This window comes from Oncorhynchus keta, unplaced genomic scaffold (assembly GCF_023373465.1).
Source record: "Oncorhynchus keta strain PuntledgeMale-10-30-2019 unplaced genomic scaffold, Oket_V2 Un_contig_3981_pilon_pilon, whole genome shotgun sequence".
NCBI classification, from domain to species: domain Eukaryota; kingdom Metazoa; phylum Chordata; class Actinopteri; order Salmoniformes; family Salmonidae; genus Oncorhynchus; species Oncorhynchus keta.
In genome coordinates, this window is record NW_026287538.1 from 245,563 (window position 1) to 264,603 (window position 19,041).

Genomic DNA, 19,041 nt, shown 5'->3' on the forward strand with positions numbered 1-19,041 from the left:
TCGTTCCCATCTTGCGCTAACATGTGTGTTTCGTATTCTGATCAATGTGATCCAATCACTATCTGATCAACGTTTGTCGCGTCTACACATTGTATTAAAATGTGTCTCTTATCTGTCCACTGTGTCCACATTGTGGCCAGATTAGCTGATGCCAGATAGGCCGGTGTAATGATGATTTAAATGGTTTGACCAGCTAGATCTGTTTACACTTGATTAATATCCTGACACAATGCGTGTCTGACTACCGTCTAAAAATATGGGCACAATCAGAATGTGGGCAAGGTCAGGACAAAGGGTGCATGTTAGAACCAGGTATCAACTGGGCTTCTCTTTCTCTCTCTCTTTCTCTGGCACAGAACACCTTCCTTTGAAACACAAAGCGCAGTACTTAAAACCAACTTGTGGGAACGAGGCCGAGCCTTTCAATGCAGACAGTGCTCTCTGTCTCAATAGAACCTAGGATGGTTGTACAGTAATGATGATTGTCAGTTGTCTATCAGTGTGTAAAGGTTTCCGCCACCCCATAGTCTGAGTCAGTAGTCTAGAAACAGGGAGTAGAGCCAGGTGAGAAAGTGAATCCAGTGGTGCTGCTGCGTATGTCTGCCGTGCTCAGTTCTCCCTGGGGATCAGGTCTCAGTGTAGCAGTCAATGAATAAGTCATGATGATAGACAGACGTAATACGGTGGCAATAATCAGACAGATATGGGCCTCTGGAGTCAGGTTCAACATCAGAAACACTGCACTGAGAGATGTGTGTGTGGATACTGAGAGGTGTGTTGTGTGTGTGTGTGTGTGTGTGTGTGTGTGTGTGTGTGTGTGTGTGTGTGTGTGTGTGTGTGTGTGTGTGTGTGTGTGTGTGTGTGTGTGTGTGTGTGTGTGTGTTTACGAGTGCTGTGGCCTACTGTATGTGCATCAGTGAATAGTATGTGTGTTGTGATAATGATGTTAAAGAGAGTGTGTGTTGTGATGAGGTTAGAGAGAGTGTGTGTTGTGATGAGGTTAGAGAGAGTATGTGTTGTGATGAGGTTAGACAGAGTGTGTGTTGTGATGAGGTTTGAGAGAGTGAGTGTTGTGATGAGGTTAGAGAGAGTGTGTGTTGTGATGAGGTTAGAGAGAGGGTGTGTGTTGTGATGAGGTTAGAGAGAGTATGTGTTGTGATGAGGTTAGAGAGATGGGTGTGTTGTGATGAGGTTAGAGAGAGTGTGTGTTGTGATGATGATGTTGAAGAGAGTGTGTGTTGTGATGAGGTTAGAGAGAGTGTGTGTTGTGATGAGGTTAGAGAGAGGGTGTGTTGTGATGAGGTTAGAGAGAGTGTGTGTTGTGATGAGGTTAGAGAGAGTGTGTGTTGTGATGAGGTTAGAGAGAGGGTGTGTTGTGATAATGATGTTAAAGAGAGTGTGTTGTGATGAGGTTAGAGAGAGTGTGTGTTGTGATGAGGTTAGAGAGAGGGTGTGTTGTGATGAGGTTAGAGAGAGTGTGTGTTGTGATGAGGTTAGAGAGAGGGTGTGTTGTGATGAGGTTAGAGAGAGTGTGTTGTAATGAGGTTAGAGAGAGTGTGTTGTAATGAGGTTAGAGAGAGTGTGTGTTGTGATGAGGTTAGAGAGAGTGTGTGTTGTGAAGATGTTAGAGAGGGTGTGTTGTATTGTGGTGGAATGAGAATCTAGATAGTTTCCCAAGCCAAGACCATGGGCCTCAGGTAAGCTAAACTCTTGTGTTGTCTGTAATGGCTCTGTCCTCTGTGCCCTCTGTTCTTCTCCCAGTGTCCTCTAAAGGCCCCTCCTCTCTGCAGTGCCCTGGCTCCTGGCCCACAACAGGTTCCCCGGCCACTCATCTCACACACTGTCTCATTAAGCTATCACCTGCCTGCCCGCCTGCCCGTCGCCTAGTTGGCTGACACTGTGCTGGGACCTCCGTCCGCCATGCCCCCGAGGCTAGCGCCTGCTCCCGCCACCGGTCACGAGATACGCCTCTGTCTCGTGATGTATCCCCATACAGGAGCCTGAAACAGAACCCCACTGTTGGGCCGCTGCCTCTCCTGTCCTGGTCACCCCGGCTACTTAATGTAATTACAGAAAGGGAAGCTAGCCAGGTCTCAACATGCAGTCAGGGACTATGTTAAAAATGATACCCTATACAGTGCACTACTTTTGACCAGGGGTAGTGCACTATATAGGTAATAGGGTACGATTTCAGATGCAAACAGGCAGTCAGTTCACCAGTCAGTCTACGCTGCCTGGACACCCTCACCCTGGCCCTGTCACAGCATTACTGAGACGGTTGGAAAATGCACCGTCACTCCACTCCTCATTTGAGGTCCCGGTGGCAAACACACAGGGCTCCCATTCATAAAAGCCTTTCTGATGGAAAACCCAAATAGAGTTGCTGGGATTAAGTTTCAGCTGCTGCGTGTGTTAGAGACAAACTCCAAGAGGAGGGACCTGCGGTGGTGGAGTAACTGACAAATGAGGCAGGTAGGCCTGAGGAAGGAAACACTTCAGCTACTTAATATGGCTGTCATCCCTCAGATTACTGTGTTGTACTTGACTTGAAGATTGCTCACAACAACCTCAATGTTTATTTAAGACAAGCTATATCCCTTCTGATAAAACTAGAACCAGAGCCAAACTGTATCAGAGCCCAATTCAATCCCCAAAGTTCAGCTTTATAACGTTCCCGCTTTAGCGGAGACTGCATTCGTGGCTCTATCGGAAATGACCTTCACATTTCTATAGCTGAATCAGCTTTCCATATTGAATAGTTCAAACTAACCTTTCTGTAGTCCAAGATGAACTCTTAATTAAGGAGCCTACCTTTACTCCTTCAGGTCCAAGGACCTTCTGTTATCTTCTGAGGTAGACTGGCTCAAAACAGCCAAATACTCTATTTAAATGTGAATCGATTATTAATAGCGATCCGGTTCTAGAAACATTAAGCCATTTACTTACTCATTTCACAAATACAAAATATAGAATTACTGTACATCACAGGAGGCTGCTGAGCGGATGTCGGCTCATAATGATGGTTGGAATGGCGCGGATGGAATGGCATCAAACCCCTGGAAACCATGTGTTTGGTTGGTGGTTGAAGATATCCCTCTAGTGGTGTGGGGGCTGTGCTTTGGCAAAGTGGGTGGGGTTATATCCTTCCTGTTTGGCCCTGTCCGGGGGTGTCCACGGATGGGGCCACAGTGTCTCCTGACCCCTCCTGTCTCAGCCTCCAGTATTTATGCTGCAGTAGTTTATGTGTCGGGGGGCTAGGGTCAGTTTGTTATATCTGGAGTACTTCTCCTGTCCTATTCGGTGTCCTGTGTGAATCTAAGTGTGCATTCTCTAATTCTCTCCTTCTCTCTTTCTTTCTCTTTCTCGGAGGACCTGAGCCCTAGGACCATGCCCCAGGACTACCTGACATGATGACTCCTTGCTGTCCCCAGTCCACCTGACTGTGCTGCTGCTCCAGTTTCAACTGTTCTGCCTTATTATTATTCCACCATGCTGGTCATTTATGAACATTTGAACATCTTGGCCATGTTCTGTTATAATCTCCACCCGGCACAGCCAGAAGAGGACTGGCCACCTCCACATAGCCTGGTTCCTCTCTAGGTTTCTTCCTAGGTTTTGGCCTTTCTAGGGAGTTTTTCCTAGCCACCGTGCTTCTACACCTGCATTGCTTGCTGTTTGGGGTTTTAGGCTGGGTTTATGTACAGCACTTTGAGATATCAGCTGATGTACGAAGTGCTATGTAAATAAATTTGATTTGATTAGATTTGATTTGGTGTATTTGATACCATTCCACTTCAGCCATTACCACAAGCCCGTTCTCCCCAATTAAGGAGCCACCAACCTCCTGTGCTGTACACTGTTTTAACAGGCTTTATCACAGTTGCAGCCGACAGTATTTCTCAGTTTCAACACGTTTCTGGAGGACTTCTTCCAATACACACAGGTGTTCGGCACATGCTAGATAGCTCATTAGCACAGGTGGTCGGCACATGCTAGATAGCTCATTAGCACAGGTGTTTGGCGCATGCTAGATAGCTCATTAGCACAGGTGTTTGGCGCATGCTAGATAGCTCATTAGCACAGGTGTTGGGCGCATGCTAGATAGCTCATTAGCACAGGTGTTCGGCGCATGCTAGATAGCTCATTAGCACAGGTGTTCGGCGCATGCTAGATAGCTCATTAACACAGGTGTTTGGCGCATGCTAGATAGCTCATTAGCACAGGTGGTCCCTCTGTCTTCCGTCATTTCTTTGGTAAGCACGCGCTGTAACCTGGCGATATGGCCGTGTGGGAACACTAATCCTAACCATATAAAGGTGTTTATCAATTTACCTTTTTGTTTTTATAAAATTATTTCTTGCTGATATGAAAGATGAGGTCCTGATGAGTGTTAATGTTCAGACCGAGTGTTGGGGCTCTTAAAACTCCCTAATACAGAAGACACCTTCGTCTAATGACTTATGTGTACAGAAATGGACCTGAGAGTCATGATCAAGGACTAGTCCTTTCCACATTGGCTCTCAAGTGGCGCAGCATCTCACTGCTAGAGGTGTCACTACAGACCCTGGTTCAATTCCAGGCTGTTTCACCGTGATTGGAAGCCAATTTTAGTCAGTCACCCAGGTGATGTGTCATAAGCCTGGAGGCTAGCTGAGCTGTGGTAGCCATGGCAGTAGGCTCTCAGGAGAGGAGCTGCAATAATCATGGCAGTCTCTCAGGAGATGAGCTGTGGTAACCATGGCAACTGAGGCTAGTAGTGAAAAAAAAACATAATATCCCTTAGCATTGAAAGCTCTCTGTAACCTCCTTGATTTGTAGTCTTTTCCAAGCCGACAACGCAACAAAAAAAATAATTTGACAAGCGGTTTCTCTATTGTCACGTTGTTGCAAAGAAAAAACAAAACACAAAAACAGGTCAAATCAAATCTTATGAAATGCAGCGAGTTGACCTTAACAGTCATTAGCGATAGGAAAACAGAGGAAGGGCAGATGCACCAGGAGGAGCTGGTTTGGCAGCACTTATTCCTCCCTGATCTGTTAGCATCTGGTTAGAGTTGATAAGGAGTCCGTTTGGATGAAGATGGTCTCCTTTTAATTAAGGGCATTTCAAATCTAACAAGTGTTTTTGCAGGGTTCAAAATACATAAACAACCCTTTTCCTTGTCAATCCTCACTACTCTCTGAACACTAGCTACTACCAGACTGTTTCACTGAACAATCCCAGACTAGGAATACAACGGTCTGATGTGGTTCCATTTCCATCGTCACTGATCTGAAAGGACAGGGAAGGTCACAGCAATAAAGCAGAGGTTATAGCTAGGGGTTTGTCCTTTCACCTGTGCTGTTCTTTCAGATCAGTGCACATTGAAAGGAAATGAGACAAGGAGAGGACTCCACTTTAGACTAGTGCGGTGTGTCCTTACAGCGGGGTATTGGTCTTGTTTCAGAGAGACTGGAATAAAGAAAGTTGTGTTTTCATCATTTTATTTCAGGTTTTTTTTTCTTACTGGGATTAAATAAATGACAAGAGCGGATGAGAACTCCTGATAACGTGACTGATGTTAGACATTGACGTTTAGCACTTAACATCGACAATAAATCCTAAAAACACGGGGTACAGCACTGCTTCTGATAAGATGCTCAACTTGGACCAGTGACTTTGGTATTGTATTTATACATTACACTTTTCTGCAGAAAAAAAAAACAAATTAAAAAAGTACAACCACATAAATATAAAACTCCTTCCACCATGTAAAATGGCGGAAACATTCATCAGAAAGTCACACCACGTTGTGACGTGACGTAACTGAGCAAAACAATCATCTTTAAAAAGCAGAGTTAGCACCGTTGCCGTACAACAGGCAAAAGTAGCCCAACAACCTGGAGACACAACTCGACATTAAGAGTAAATCAAACAGAACAAAAGGAAGTAAAAGCCTGAAACGTAATAAAACCCTTATCCCACATTTAAGTGATTCTAAAAGAAAAGCCATGTGAAAATTCTCACAATCAATCAGACAAAGGCAAAAATAAGGAAAGAGTCGGCCTAGTTCCCTGGAGTGTAGCCTTTTTCCTCTCACGGGTCAGAAGAGATCAGAGAGTACCGTGTCAATATTTTTAAATGATTAAGTATTCATATATAGTATATACACATTTTGGACTGCTAAAGCTTGCTCACATAAGTAAACAGGTTACAACATGGCTTGGAAAGGACCAATGTATGCGACTACTGCACTGTACACTCCAAAAATATGTATAGAAACCACACAAGGCAGCAATACGGAGGGGGACAAAACACTGCTCGCTACACATCAGTAGTGGAATTACAATTTACAGTCATAAATGAAACATGTCCCCATGGCTCAAGGAATATTATTCATTTACAGTAGAATAAATACTTTGCTATTGCTACTCCTCCTGCGACTTACATTCTAACCCTAGACAGAAGCAGAGAAGCCAGTGTAAAGCAGACAGATGAAGTGTCGTCCCGTATGTTATGACTTTTGTTCAAGACTAGTTGTGATTTTTAAATTTTTTTTTTTTTTACTTAACTTTGTATTTCCACCCCAACTCCCTTTCCTAAATTATTTTGTTACTTTTGAGAAATGGTTGGGGAGGGAGAGGGGGCTGGAGAGAAAAAGTGCTATGAACCTAACTGTGGTCATAAGTTGGTGACAGTGAATTTAACGTCAAATTTTCCTTGGAACTTGTCCTTCTCGCTGTAGCCAATGTTCTCTCCGTAGGCTCTGCACTCGATGCGCAGCTCGGTGTTCATGGTGAGGTTGACGAACTGGAGGGCCACTAGGGGCTGCAGGTACTGGGGGTGAAGCAGCTTGCCGTAGTAAGGGTAATACTGGAGGGGGAAACCTTCCCCAATGCCGTAGTACTTCACCTCACCCATCTTACCGGCGTCCTCCTCTCTCTGCAAAGAGATTGTGAGACAGTCAAAAGGAGAAAGACGGTGCTATTTTGGTCATTCTAACATCTGACCTTCACCCAGAAACACATTTACAATGCCTGGTTTAGTGACGGAACTACGGCTTTACTGACTACTGTCAACTGACATTGGAATGATCAATTGTGATTGGATGTTGTTCCATCTAATTCTGTCTGGCGTACTGTACCTTGTTGGTGCAGAAGATGGGCATGACGTTGGGCTGGACCTTGGTCTGGGCTCCCTCAGGGATGCTTTCATTGGAGCTGGGGGGCTGAAAGAATGGAGGACAGGTACACAGTGAGGGAGGAGGCAAAACAATCTGCTAAAAACAGTAACACTTTTACAGAAGAAAGTTTATGTAGATTTTGTATTCAATAATGTACTACTTTGGGGGAAATATGCATAAACTAACAACCAGGGGCCACTGGAAATATCAAAGTGACCAGTTTGTACAAGAGGTCAACTTTTCATATGTCCTTAGGATATTTACCCGTGGCCTGAAGTTGACAATCCTGTTGAGCTTGACGATCAGGCAGGGTTTTCCTTCCTTGAAGCCAAAGTCTCTGTCTTCCATGCCGGAGCAAGGCCCAAGCCAGCTCCTCTGGAAGCGACAGGCCTTCCTGATCCCCACATCACTCTCCAGGTCACCACGGTTCTTATATTCTTCCGGTTGCTCTGAAGGCAGGAGGAGGACAAATCACAAATAAACAACTGAGCACAGGAAGCCACAGCTGCTCGCTTCAACTAATTCATCAAAAACAAATGACAAAAAAAAAAAACACCTTCTCTCTGAAGCCAATACACAATTCCATTCCATGTCTTGGACACTTTAGTTCCTATCCCACCTGATGTTAGACCATCAGAAATGATTCAATAAGCAAAAGGCTAGAAGATGATGGTACCACCTCCATCTAAGTAGAGCTTCCACCACACTGAGCACCTCTTAGGTCTGTGTCATGGCAGGGGGTAGGACTAGGAGCTAGGGGTAGGACTAGGAGCTAGGGGTAGGACTAGGAGCTAGGGGTAGGACTAGGAGCTAGGGGTAGGACTAGGAGCTAGGGGTAGGACTAGGAGCTAGGGGTAGGACTAGGAGCTAGGGGTAGGACTAGGAGCTAGGGGTAGGACTAGGAGCTAGGGGTAGGACTAGGAGCTAGGACTAGGACTAGGAGCTAGGGGTAGGACTAGGAGCTAGGGGTAGAGCTAGGGGTAGGAGCTAGGGGTAGGAGCTAGGGGTAGGAGCTAGGGGTAGGAGCTAGGGGTAGGAGCTAGGGGTAGGAGCTAGGGGTAGGAGCTAGGACTAGGAGCTAGGACTAGGAGCTAGGACTAGGAGCTAGGGGTAGGACTAGGAGCTAGGGGTAGGAGCTAGGGGTAGGACTAGGAGCTAGGGGTAGGACTAGGAGCTAGGGGTAGGAGCTAGGGGTAGGACTAGGAGCTAGGGGTAGGAGCTAGGGGTAGGAGCTAAGAGCTAAGACTAGGACTAGGAGCTAGGGGTAGGACTAGGACTAGGAGCTAGGGGTAGGACTAGGAGCTAGGGGTAGGACTAGGAGCTAGGGGTAGGACTAGGACTAGGAGCTAGGGGTAGGACTAGGACTAGGAGCTAGGGGTAGGACTAGGACTAGGAGCTAGGGGTAGGACTAGGACTAGGAGCTAGGGGTAGGACTAGGACTAGGAGCTAGGGGTAGGACTAGGAGCTAGGGGTAGGAGCTAGGGGTAGGAGCTAGGGGTAGGAGCTAGGGGTAGGAGCTAGGGGTAGGAGCTAGGGGTAGGACTAGGACTAGGAGCTAGGACTAGGAGCTAGGACTAGGAGCTAGGGGTAGGACTAGGAGCTAGGGGTAGGACTAGGAGCTAAGAGCTAAGACTAGGACTAGGAGCTAGGGGTAGGACTAGGAGCTAGGGGTAGGACTAGGAGCTAGGGGTAGGAGCTAGGGGTAGGGGTAGACCTAGGAGCTAGGACTAGGACTAGGAGCTAGGGGTAGGACTAGGGGTAGGAGCTAGGGGTAGGAGCTAGGGGTAGGAGCTAGGGGTAGGAGCTAGGGGTAGGAGCTAGGACTAGGAGCTAGGAGCTAGGAGCTAGGACTAGGAGCTAGGGGTAGGACTAGGAGCTAGGGGTAGGACTAGGAGCTAGGGGTAGGACTAGGAGCTAGGGGTAGGACTAGGAGCTAGGGGTAGGACTAGGAGCTAGGGGTAGGAGCTAGGGGTAGGAGCTAAGAGCTAAGAGCTAAGACTAGGACTAGGAGCTAGGGGTAGGACTAGGACTAGGAGCTAGGGGTAGGACTAGGAGCTAGGGGTAGGACTAGGAACTAGGAGCTAGGGGTAGGACTAGGACTAGGAGCTAGGGGTAGGACTAGGAGCTAGGGGTAGGACTAGGAGCTAGGGGTAGGACTAGGAGCTAGGGGTAGGACTAGGAGCTAGGGGTAGGAGCTAGGGGTAGGAGCTAGGGGTAGGAGCTAGGGGTAGGAGTTAGGACTAGGACTAGGGGTAGGAGCTAGGGGTAGGATTAGGACTAGGACTAGGACTAGGAGCTAGGGGTAGGACTAGGAGCTAGGGGTAGGACTAGGAGCTAAGGGCTAGGACTAGGACTAGGAGCTAGGGGTAGGACTAGGAGCTAGGGGTAGGACTAGGAGCTAGGGGTAGGACTAGGAGCTAGGGGTAGGACTAGGAGCTAGGGGTAGGACTAGGAGCTAGGGGTAGGACTAGGAGCTAGGGGTAGGACTAGGAGCTAGGGGTAGGACTAGGAGCTAGGGGTAGGACTAGGGTAGGAGCTAAGAGCTAAGGGGTAGGGGTAGGACTAGGAGCTAGGGTTAGGAGCTAGGGGTAGGGGGTAGAGAGCGGAATGGAACACTCCCTGTACCTCCACAATCCTCGTATTTCATCTGGTCCCGCTGTTTGTCGTCGTCGTACATAACCAGGAACTCTCGCATGGCCTTGGTGTAAGTCAAGTAGGTCTCCACATCATTCAAGTTGAAGGCGATCTCGGATTTGTCGGAGCGTGGGGTGTGTGACAGGCCTGAGAACAGACAGTCACCATCAGTTTCAATGTTACAGAAGTGAAGTACTATTAGCAATACACACTTTTATAATAGGACAATAATGTTTCAGTGGACTTGTGGCCATTCTATTTACTCTAAGTCACAACAGTACTGAGTATGAAACCAGTTAAGAACAGTCAGTGTCATTTGCTTTCTAATGAAGTCTTTCAGTGAGGCAGTCATCCATCGAAGAGTCCACACTTTGGAAAACAGTCTTGAAGAGAAAGACAAGGTGAATCCCTGTCATTGTTCTTAGCAGGAAAGACGGGTCAGTAAAAGGGAAAAGCCCATTTCAAACAAAAGACAACTGTCTCTACGCTACGACACAAGATCCAAAACACGTCCACCCCATTCTCTTCTACTTCCTTATTTACAACCAGCCCAGCCCCCACACTAAGTTCCATCTTTCATGACCAGAAAACTAAAGAGAACTAACTGGACTGAGTGAGGTGAGGAGTCTGAAGAGAGTAATGCTTCTCTCCTCTGTCAGCTTGTGAGATAAAGACATAGTCAGACTCTTCTCTTTCTGCTTGTTAGAGCCATTAGGTGACCTCTTCGTTGTGAAGACATGGCCCAGTTATCAGGCCTCCTGTGGAAAGTAACGCACTATCAACGCCTAGCTACCTCTCCTAATGGAGGTTCCCCGAGCAGACCATGGCTATATATACCCAGACAGACATGACTGGGATACTGGCTTTAGACCCAATTCAAATGCAGCTTACATGTCTTTGACAATGTCATGGTTGAAAACACCAACAGGAAAGGGTTAATGCTCTGTGGAAGGGCACTGGTGCTGTGGGATTGGGTTGTGTTGTGTAAGGGGAGAAAATAAAGTAGAGAATAGCATCTGCCGTTGACAGTTTACCACAGAGCTCTCCCTGGTAAAGGAAGCAAGCAATGCCTACCAGAACGTCACGGTCTGTTTTAACTCTAGTCAAAGGCATCAGGAGAGAGCTCTGTTAGGGGACCACACTGTAAAGCTCACAATTAGCACTTCTCCCTCCATTTCACACCCACGTAATCAGAACAGACTCCAGTGAAACTGACTAAGCCTCTCAGAAAGAGGAAACTGTGGAGAAAGACATGAAATATGCAACGTCCAATAATGTGGAACAGGAACAGTTCTCGTTCTTTAAACACTACACTCCCTAACAAATTGGGAAGAGAGGCCTCTGCCCATGTGGGAGGCCTTTAGGGGAATTAATTGCGACACTTGACCGACCCACTACCTACACCAAAATGTCCAATACGACATGAGCGTTTAAACAGTAACACGTCAAGGATTCAGTTCACTACTAGACCCGAGTTCATTTTGACAGAAGCACTTCTGTACATCTTTGCCAAAAATCTAATTTCACCAGTTTGTTATTGGACGTAAGCATACTACTGTACAAGGAAGCCTGAATGAGCCAGGGCCATAGACACTGAACCAGTATCAAAATAGTTCCACATGCTGCATGCATGGATGACACCCACAGTTTACTTGAAAGACAAGAGTCCTCTGTGTCGGACCGCAAAACGGTACTGTGCCGGCCTGCTCTCTGGCCCATACAGTGCTAATGTCAATTCAGCTGATCTCTCACAGTGGGACTCCCTTAACGAGTTAAAGTGTGAAATTCAATAAGAGGATGTTTGACAGACATAGCCCACCCCTCTGAGATACACAAACATGCATGTTAGACTGTCTGCAGCCCAAATTGCATCTTATTCCCTACATAGTGCACTACTTTTGACCAGTGGGTAGGGAATAGGGTGCCAATTCAAACGAAGCCACTGTGGTTGGACACCATCTCTTATCCCCAGGCAGCAGTAGTGGCTCAGTGTCTAGTGTTCAGTGATACCTTACCTGGGGGAGCAACTCTGTCTTGCCAGGTGGGTTTGTAGTTACTGAGGGTGAGAAGCAAGGCCTGGATGGTGCCGATGAATACTCCAGCCAGAAAAGCATAGAAGATTAAGTAGAACCCTAGAATTTTAACTGTAAGAGAGAGAGAGAGAGAGAGAGAAATTAGTCATCACCATGCAAAAGATGTGGAGGACAGATGATTGTGACATACAATGTTCCTTTAAAAAAAAACTACTAACACCAGTGATGCCATGAAATTAAGATCTGGTTGTTATGTTGTTGACAAGGTCCATTTCCACTCATTCAATTGAGTCATACAAAAAGCCACATACAGAACTCCAGCAATTGTAGAATGTTAAATCTGCTCTGAAAAACAAGGAACATTCCCCATAATGAAGTCCTAAGTCCAACCTTAGTATTACTGCAGTAGTTAAGAATCTGCTCAAGTCAACACAACCCTGCCACCCTAACCAGCCCTGCAGAGCCAGTGTGTACAGTACGCTAAACCCGCAGACATGTACTGTCTTGCACCACAAAGTGAGACAAGAAGGGTACAGCTTAAGAAAGACAAACAGCAAGTCTGCCTATTGTGTCGTCAGACAAGTGTTTCCTCAGTGTTCCAAATCAATCTCATGCGCGTCTATCCTATCGTCAAACCTCAATAGACTGCCCAGTCATTGCCCATTGCACCACAACACTATCAAACATATTCAAAATTAGATAAATAGATTGGCTGGCTCTACTACTAATCCAAGCCCACCTGATTTCTACTTTAAGCTTCCTGGTCCGTACACAGACTATCCATAACTGGAATAAGTCCCAAATGGCACCCTATTCCCCATGTAGTGCCCTGGTCAAAAGAAGTGTACAATATAGGGGAAAATGGTGCCATTTGGGATGCACACCTGGGCTCAGTGATACCTATACAGGTCGAATGCATGTCGACAGAAGCCCATGTCTCCTATGGAGGGAGCAGGAGGTGACCTAACCACAAAGCTCCTGTTCCAAATAGTAATCCACCTATAACAGTAGACATTGTCTTGACTCTTCACTGAGGGCAGGAAAATTAAGTGTAACCAGTAGATCATACAGTAGTAGCCAGGAGAACAACAACTTCAGGCTTCAGAGTAAATCAAATTGTCAAAATCGCTTTTGGTTGCTCTTAAACTCAGAAACAAATCTCAAGCTAGCTGCTCAGCTTTAATTGTTAGGCCTGTCACAAGAGACCATGTTGCTCTAAAAATAGTGCCCACATTGCAGATAATTTATTAGTCTTAATACATTCAGGTCCCAATAACATTGGGGGCAGTCTGCATGCTCAGATTTTATACAAAACCTAGATACTACCCAGCTGGCACATAACGTCCTGAGAACCATACAGTATGTTTCTTAGAGCTTGGTGAGAGTGTGGTTGTGCTATGGTTATTGTGCATACAACCTTCCCACAACATTCTGGGAATGGTGCAGGATACCCAGCTAGTATATAACATTCTGAGAACCATATGTTTCTTAGGTGGGAATTTCAGTACCACAGTTGAACTTTTCCTCGTGGTTCTATTTAAAGTAATGTTCTCAAATTGTTTAGAGAATGTTACATTTAGGGGCACTGTTGCAGAAATCACGTCACCTTTTCCTGGTTGCTAAAATAGTTTGCGATGAAACAAGCAAGCATAGTGTAGAGAATCATTGTACCATCTAAACCACTGAAATATATTTCCATAAACAAAAATACTATATTTTCAGTTGGTGTAAAAAACTGACAGTGAAAACAAAACTTAAGAACAGAAAGCATAGAAATAGCACACATGGAACAGATCTAACACATCTTAGACTTGCTTTCAATGAGAATGACAGATCTATGTGAATTTGGTCAGGTTGCCCAAAAAGTTACATATTGCAGCTTCAAGAAACAACATTCTTCTGTGGAAATGTAAGTACATATAAAAGTAAATAAAACGTATTCTACAGGTTTCCTCATAGTTCTATTTTAAGTCATGTTCCCAGAACATTAAGAAAACTTTAGTAAACGTTCAAAGAAAGTTATTTAAAAACATACATTCCATTCTCAGCATAAACAAAACTATCCTCTATATTGTTAAGTGTGCTGGTTACACCCACTGATTGGCCACATCTGGTCTTAAATGAGTGCTCGCTTCCTTTAACTTCTTAGGGCTAGGGGGCAGTATACAGAAGTTTGGATGACTGAGGTGCCCAAAGTAAACTGCCTGTTACTCAGGCCCAGAAGCTAGGATATGCATGGTAGTATTGGATAGAAAACACGAAAGTTTCCAAAACTGTTAAAATAATATCTGTGAGTACAACAGAACTCATATGGCAGGCGAAAACCCGAGGACAATCCATCCAGAATTTATTTTTTCAGCCCAACAATGATTACTATGGCTGTCAATGGGAATATAAAAGGAATACCTCCCAGATTGCAGTTCCTAGGGCTTCCACTAGATGTCAGTCTTTAGAAAGAGTTTCAGGCTTTAAAAAAAAAAAAGATATTAGCTAGAATTTGTTGTTTTTGTAAACGGCTCCCATTTTGGCTGTAGCGTTTGTAGAGCATGTACTTTGTTGTTTATCTCCAGTAATGACAGTACTAGTCGGTCTTAAATTGTATTGTTTATTCACATATTAGGGTACCTGAGGTTTGATTAGAAACATTGTTTGACTTGTTTTGAAGAAGTTTATTGGTAACTTACGGGATTCATTTGTATGCATTTTGAACGAGGGAAACCGGTGGATTACTGAGTCAAGCGCGCCAAATAAACTAACTTTTTTGGAATATAAAGGACTTTATCGAACAAAATTACAATTTGTTATGTAGCTGGGACCCTTGTGATTGCAACCAGTTGAAGATCTTCAAAGGTAAGTGATTTATTTTTAATCACTATTTCTGACTTTCGTGACACCTCTGCTTGGTTGGAAAGAATGTATGTAATGCTTTTGTATGCGGGGCACTGTCCTCAGATAATCACATGGTGTGCTTTCGCCGTAAAGCCTTTTTGAAATTTGACAAAGCGGCTGGATTAACAAGAAGTTAAGCTTTTAACTGATGTAGGACACTTGCATTTTGATGGATGTTTAATATTACGGTGTGTCATTTGAATTTCGCGCTCTGCAATTTCACAGGATGTTGGCCAGATTGGACGCTAGCGTCCCAATGATCCGCAAGAAGTTAAAATGGAGGTTTGTTTAAATAGACTACAGTGAACAGCTTTGTATGAGTAAGACAAATGCATGCTAGCTGCACTAATTCCATGGCTAGAGAACAGAAGATCATAGGGTCAAATCTCACTGACACCGTGCCACAATATTTTTTTTATATTTTTTTTTAAAGTTTTGCATTTGAATGATTAATGCCTAAGAAAATGAATTGACGTGTCTGATCTGTGCTTGGAGTTCAACACAGTTAAGCTAGCAGTGTTACCCTTATTGAAACATGTTCTTAGAATGTTATTTAATTACCTTCAAATAACCTAGAATTTCCATTCTCAGAACATTAATAAAACCCTCCAGGAAAACTTCCAGGGAACCATAGAACAGTCACAGAACCTCCCTACAACCTTAAAATAAAATATATACATTCCCAGAACATGTGAACTGTTCACTTTCATTCTCAGAACATTTTTTATTATTACTTTCAGTTTTACAGGTCAGGAAACATTATTTTGTAATCAGAACCAATGGGAAACCAAAAACTTAACATTCTCACAACTTCCAAGGAACCAAAATGTGCTAGCTGGGATATGCATAAAACCAGCACAGGTATACAGGTCCAGAATGAGAAATCATAGGCCTGGGGTTTTGGTATATTGAAATCTGCAAAAGGCAAACCAACAGCCACAACCAACCATAGAATTATAATCCATGAATGGCAGTTCTCACTAAAGTCAGGACTGGCATTCATTGCTAGTGTACCCCTGCTCAAGGGCACATTGACAGATTTTTACGTAGTCGGCTCAGGATTTGAACCAGCAACCTTCGGTTACCATCTGAACGCTCTTAACCGCAAGGTTAACTGCCGCCCCGAGTCCAGCCATAGTACTAGTACAGTATTAGAATCTCCTCAAGTCACCCAACCCTGCTGCCCCCACCATCCCGCAGAAATACTGCTGTATAGGCCTAGTGGTGTCCCAACCCACCAGACCTGCAGAGCTAGTACTGTTTTGGCCTAGTGGTGCATAAGACAATGTCAAAAGGTCACATCTTATAGGAGACAGCAGTTCCCTTTCAATCAATTACGCAGGACTTAAGATGTCGCCTGTTCCTTGGCAAAATTATAAGGACATCACAACCACCCAGTGTCTTATCCAGATCATGCGTTTTCCCTGATCACAATTAGCCAGTACAAGGGTGCGTACATTATCCATATTATAGACGAGGGTTCAATATCTCCTCTCTCCATGCATCACACCAGATAAAACATACGTTCTTGCATTGTAGACAGATTAAATTAATCATGCAAGTGGTCATGGATAGTGTCACACACATCGTACAAAATTATGCACCACTTAAATTGGATGGATGAGGAGCACCAGTGTTGGTTGGAGACATGTTGAATGGGTGGGTTTGGGGGAGTGTGGTTGGAGGCTCACTTCTTTATGTTTCCTTCTCATTTTATTGAACTGAATATTAAATGATATGTTGTGCTTGTAACCCCCCCACCAAACAAGAAAAATGACAAAATAAAAAAATATGGTCACCACAAAAATGAAGATCCAAAACGAGTTTTGGCCTTGAGATAATACACACAAAACACAGTTGAAATAAATGACCAAACCAACAAACTTGAGAGTGTTAGTTAAATAAGCAAAATTGCAACATGAATTGTCACTCAGCTGGAATACCGAAATTGAATACCGAAATTGTAGGGTAGTTGAGTGACATTGAGACGAGGGAAGACATGGGTGCAGATAGAAACGAGAAAAGTAAAATTAGTCTAGTTAATACATTTCCATTGTTAATTAAAATGACACAGTATCCACATCGAATAGCAACACAAGATGGAATGTCCTCTCCATAATTCCAAGTAGGCCCCATCACCTTGAATCACCTTGGACGATGATGCATTTTTAACCCTTTGATTGTGTCATTTTACATCGGAAATTAAACTAAGTCTCTACAGCGTGTACATGTGGTGTAATTCCATCCTAATACTTATAGATCATGTTACTGCGATGGAGAGTTCGAGTCTCCTTCCAGGCATAGGCTGCGTCTCTGCAGTGTGATCAACTAGCCTACTGTACTATTAGGATTCGAACCTTTAGAATAACATGTTCTAATAGTGTATTATGCATATTCCCACCACCGTCTTCCAACGACCTCTTTGGATTCTCATTCATTTAAGATGTGCGAACCCATCTTTACTTGGAACAGTCGGTAGGCTGTTATTTTGAATAAGGCAGTCGGTTCCTAGCAAGAACACGTGACAGTGAAATGAGCAAAAACTGGTCGCATGTTCACCGTATGCTATTACTCATAAAACAGACATGGAGAGCCATGAACAACGAGTGGCGATGGGCAATGATATGGAGTCGGTGACACCGTACCATTGTTGCACACATTGCTGCAAAGTCAAATCAAACAGGTGCTATGCACCAAGATTAAATGAAGACTCGGTGCACGTTCCATACTGCCCAATAGAAGTTCGATCGTGCCATATGAGATCCATCACAATTTCGATTAAAACCTCCGGCCACAATGGCCAATTACCGTGATCATAAATATCAGAATTGCATACTTACACCAACTCCCCCCTGTGCGTCCACAAAATTCCCCCTTGTCCGAATCCCATACAAACTTCTTCCATCCACCATCGTCTTTATTCGAAGACATTTTCGACTGTGTGGTGCTCTTTCTTTATTTCAGTTCCCTTCTGTCTGCCGGTCCGTCTCCGGAGTACCAAATTCCAAAAACCAACGGACTTGTACACGGCTTGTTCCTGCGTACTCACTGCACACAGATATATCCCAGTTGCAGTCGACTCCGCCCGAAAACTATTTTAACAAGTCACCCACTAGGAGGGAGGGCCAGCTCTCGCGAATCACAAACGCGCGTCCTCTCTGCGTAATGCTATCGTTTGTGGAGGTCGGCAGCAGGGTTTTTCTCCACCCTTGGACGTAGTATACGTCAGAATGTCCTTTACGATGCGACCCTGCGATTTCCACAGAACATAACTCAAATTAATACACATTCAGAGGCATAGTACATCTATTCACAGTGCCAGCTATACATTACAAATTGCCACCATTGTCTTCATTATCTGGAGACCTAATTCACTCAAACTGGGATTTACAATGTGGGTAAACTTAAAATGTTAAAAATTACAGAAGTCTGATGGCCTACCATAATCACAATTCATACTTATATGATCATCTGAGGAAGCCAAGATGACTTGGCCATTCCTCATTAACTCAATTGTAATTGGAGAAAAACACATATGATCCTTATCTAGCACATTTGGTTCCCTTGGAAGTCGTGGGAACGTATGTTTTTGGTTTAGCTGCAACCTGAGCTTGAAGAGGCGCTGTTGCGCCTTCTTCACCACACTATCTGGGTGGATGGACCATTTCAGGTTGTCAGTGATGTACACCCCAAGGAACTTTAAGCTTTTCACCCTCTCCACTGTGGCCATGTCAATGTGGATGGGGGCGTGCTCTCTGCTGTCTCCTGAAGTTCACGATCAGCTCCTTTGTTTTGTTGACGTTGAGGGGGAGGTTATTTTCCTGGCAACACTCCACCAGGGCCCTCACCTCCTCCCTGTAGGCTGTCTCGTTGTTGTTGGTAATCAGGCCTACGACTGTTGTGTTTTCTGCAAACTTGATGATTGAGTTGGAGACGTGCGTAGCTATGCAGTCATGGGTGAACAGGGAGTACAGGAGGGGGCTGAGCATGCACCCTGGTGGGCCCCCGTATTGAGGATCAGCGTAGCGTAGGTGTTGTTGCCTACCTTCACCACCGGGGACTGCCCCGTCAGGAAGTCCAGGACCTAGTTGCACAGGGCGGGATTCAGACATAGGTCACCAAGCTTAGTGATGAGCTTGGAGTGCAATATGGTGTTAAAGGCTGCAGCTGTATTAGATGAACAGCATTCTTACATAGGTATTCCTCTTGTCGAGATGGGATAGGGCATTGTGCAGTGCGATTGCGTCATCCGTGGATCTATTGGGACGGTATGCAAATTGTAGTGGGTAAAGGGTGTTGGGTAAGGTGGAGGTGATATGATC

General features: G+C 44.8%; 1 protein-coding gene and 1 long non-coding RNA gene across 2 annotated transcripts; one reads left to right on the top strand and one right to left on the bottom strand.

The window, feature by feature from the left end:
- The first annotated feature begins 840 nt into the window (after positions 1 to 840).
- On the top strand, positions 841 to 3,904 carry LOC127924373 (uncharacterized). The gene is made up of 3 exons (XR_008117736.1): positions 841 to 1,026; positions 1,249 to 1,356; positions 1,412 to 3,904. It is a non-coding gene; the product is annotated as an uncharacterized LOC127924373 (long non-coding RNA).
- Positions 3,905 to 5,467: 1,563 nt separating this feature from the next.
- On the bottom strand, positions 5,468 to 17,813 carry LOC118377943 (sodium/potassium-transporting ATPase subunit beta-233). Its single transcript, XM_052509127.1, has 6 exons — positions 17,560 to 17,813; positions 11,813 to 11,941; positions 9,789 to 9,944; positions 7,428 to 7,612; positions 7,125 to 7,208; positions 5,468 to 6,922 (listed from the first exon to the last, which is right to left on the bottom strand). Exons 1-6 carry the CDS (start codon positions 17,648 to 17,650, stop codon positions 6,662 to 6,664), a joined length of 906 nt encoding a protein of 301 aa, XP_052365087.1. The 5' UTR covers positions 17,651 to 17,813; the 3' UTR covers positions 5,468 to 6,661.
- Between the last annotated feature and the right edge of the window lie 1,228 nt (positions 17,814 to 19,041).

What these genes read in the sequence shown, in the direction of transcription:
- LOC118377943 (XM_052509127.1), bottom strand. Translation starts at nt 17,650, where the DNA reads ATGTCTTCGAATAAAGACGATGGTGGATGGAAGAAGTTTGTATGGGAT. An exon ending in TTGTCAACTTCAGGCCACGG is followed by an intron (nt 7,209 to 7,427) that starts GTAAATATCCTA and finishes CCATTCTTTCAG; the next exon opens with CCCCCCAGCTCCAATGAAAG. An exon ending in CCATCTTCTGCACCAACAAG is followed by an intron (nt 6,923 to 7,124) that starts GTACAGTACGCC and finishes ATCTCTTTGCAG; the next exon opens with AGAGAGGAGGACGCCGGTAA.